Here is a 2500-nt window from a genome sequence, read left to right on the forward strand (position 1 = left end):
TTTCATTACTCTACGATGAAAATTGTGGTCAGGAAGTTGTTCATAAACAAACATACACACACACAGGGGGTAAAACATAACTTCATCCCAACTTCGTTGGCAGAGGTAAAAACATAGAATAATGAAGAGACATTAAATAATTCGTCATCTAATTATTCCTTCACTGCATTCCCATAATTATCTTATTTTGCGTGGTCTTCGTCGAGCGCCGAGTTAATGGCTGATAAATTGGGTTGTAATTATATTAAGACTACGTGAAATTTCGCTCCACCAATTCCATCGGATTCCTAAACATCCTATACTTCCGACGGGAAGATTCTCCTACTGCATGGCCTCCTAACTTGAGCGGGTCCTATTCTAGCGCCTCCTACTTTAGCGGGTCCTATTCTTGCTGGTCCTACCTCAGCGACTCCTACTTTGGCGGGTCCTGTTCCAGCAGATCCTACCTCAGCACCTCCTACTTTAGCAGGTCCTATTCCAGTGGCTCCTACTTCGGCTCCTCCTATTTCTGCGCCTCCAACTTTAGCGGGTCCTATTCCAGCTGGTCCTACCTCAGCACCTCCTACTTTAGCGGGTCCTACTTCAGTGCCTTCTACTTCAGCGCTTTCTACTTTAGAGGGTCCTATTCTAGCGCCTCCTCCTTCAGCACCTCCTATTTTATTGGCTCCTACCTCAGCGCCTCCCACTTTAGCAGGTCCTATTCAAGCGACTCCTACTTCAGCGCCTTCTACTTCAGCACCTCCTACTTTAGCAGGTCCTATTCCAGCGGATCCTACCTTAGTGCCTCCTACTTTAGCGGTTCCTATTACAGCGGGTCCTACTTCAGCGCCTCCTACTTTAGCGCTTCCTACTTTAGTGGGTCCTATTCCTGTGCCTCCTACTTCAGCGCCTCCCACCGGCTTCTTCTTCAGCGCCTCCTACCTCAGCACCTCTTACTTTAGCAGGTCCTTCTGCAGCGGGTCCTACCTTGGCGCCCCGTACTTTAGCGAGTCCTATTCCAGCGGGTCCTACTTCAGTGCCCCCTTACTTCAAAGCCTCCTACTTCAGTGTCTCCTACTTTAGCTAGTCCTATTCCAGCTGCTCCTACTTCAGCACCTCCTACTTTAGTTTCTCCTACTCTAGCAGCTAGTACTTCAGCGACTCCTACTTCAGTGAATGCTACTTCAGTGCCTCCTACTTCAGCACCGCCTACTTCAGTGCCTCCTACTTCAGCACCGCCTACTTCAGTGCCTCCTACTTCAGAGCCTCCTACTTCAGCGCCTCCTACTTTAGTACCCTATTTCAGCGGCTCCTACTTTAGTGGGTCCTATTTCAGCAGCTCATACTTCAGAGGATCCTACTTCATTGAATCCTACTTCAGTGCCTCATACTTTAGCGGCTCTTAGTTCAGTGCCTCCTACTCCAGCGCCTCCTACTTCAGTGAATTGTACTTCAGGGGATGAGGGAGTAGCCATCCCCTGGTGAGAGGCGGGTGAGTATGCATGTGTGTGCATATCTATTTAAATATTTAGCCGTCATTTTTCACGGGTCGTGTACACTAGTTCCATATGTCCATCTTCATGTCTATGAAAACTCTGGTACTAGAGTTGCAAATTAAAAATAGCCTTTCGAGAGCAAATACTATGGATTTCCACATATGATGTGTCAGTTAAACAGGTTAAAATTATATTGAAAACTGTATCGAATGAGATGTTAATTCCACGTTTATCTTGCACCGATATTACATTTGCATGTAATAAGCACATTTTTTTAATTTTTGTATTTTGCATATCCGGGACTGATTAAAATACACTCGCACCAAATGGTCGCGCTGTTGGGTCGAATAGAAATTTATATCCCCAAATAATCAACTAAAAACATGGAGGCCTGTAACGATCACTACCAAAATAAAACGTTTGAATTGACTGAGTTTTCGTTGTCATGTTGCATCCGCGAATTTCCATGCACCGTCGATAGAGAGAGATAAGGGTTCTGCATTTTTCTATGTCGAGGGATTCTTCCTTCTGTAGGATTTTATTTTATTGTTATATTGAGAGATTCTTTATTCCATGAAACGTTTTGTCTGTCAGTGGGACTACCACCTCAGTCCTACCTTCTTCTATTAACGTGCTTTTTTCCCCATTTTTCTATGGGATAAGCATGGTTGCCTTCTTTTTGAAACACTTTGCTTTGGCTTTAGGATAGACCGTAGTCCCGATCGACTGCCCTGCCCAAGGCCAATATATTGGCCTTGGCCCTGCCTGACATCGCTTAGACCGTAAGTTCGTGTGTTGTACCAGCGCCCCACCGATATCTCTACATTAAGGGGTCGGTTGCCTGATGCCTTTTCTCAAAGCCATTCTATTCCACCAAACCTCTTCTCTCCCTATCATCCTTCACATAAGGGTTATGGTGCCCAATGGGACTGCTTTTCCTTCTCTCCTACCGTTATCTCTACATTAAGGTGGCAGTAGCCTGATGCGCCCTCACTAATGCCTTCTATCAAGGGTATCCTCTTCCA

At 45.7% G+C, this 2500-nt stretch overlaps 1 protein-coding gene across 1 annotated transcript in view; it reads left to right on the plus strand.

Annotated features, from left to right (window-relative positions):
• Positions 1-1858: 1858 nt before the first annotated feature.
• The window catches only part of LOC137619931 (foot protein 1 variant 1-like), an 11684-nt gene continuing 11042 nt past the window's right edge, over positions 1859-2500 (plus strand). Inside the window, exon 1 of the mRNA XM_068350212.1 lies at positions 1859-1893. Coding sequence (XP_068206313.1) covers positions 1859-1893 — 35 coding nt within the window. The remainder of the gene's footprint in view (positions 1894-2500) is intronic.

This window comes from Palaemon carinicauda, chromosome 26 (genome assembly GCF_036898095.1).
Source record: "Palaemon carinicauda isolate YSFRI2023 chromosome 26, ASM3689809v2, whole genome shotgun sequence".
Taxonomy (NCBI): Eukaryota; Metazoa; Arthropoda; class Malacostraca; order Decapoda; family Palaemonidae; genus Palaemon; species Palaemon carinicauda.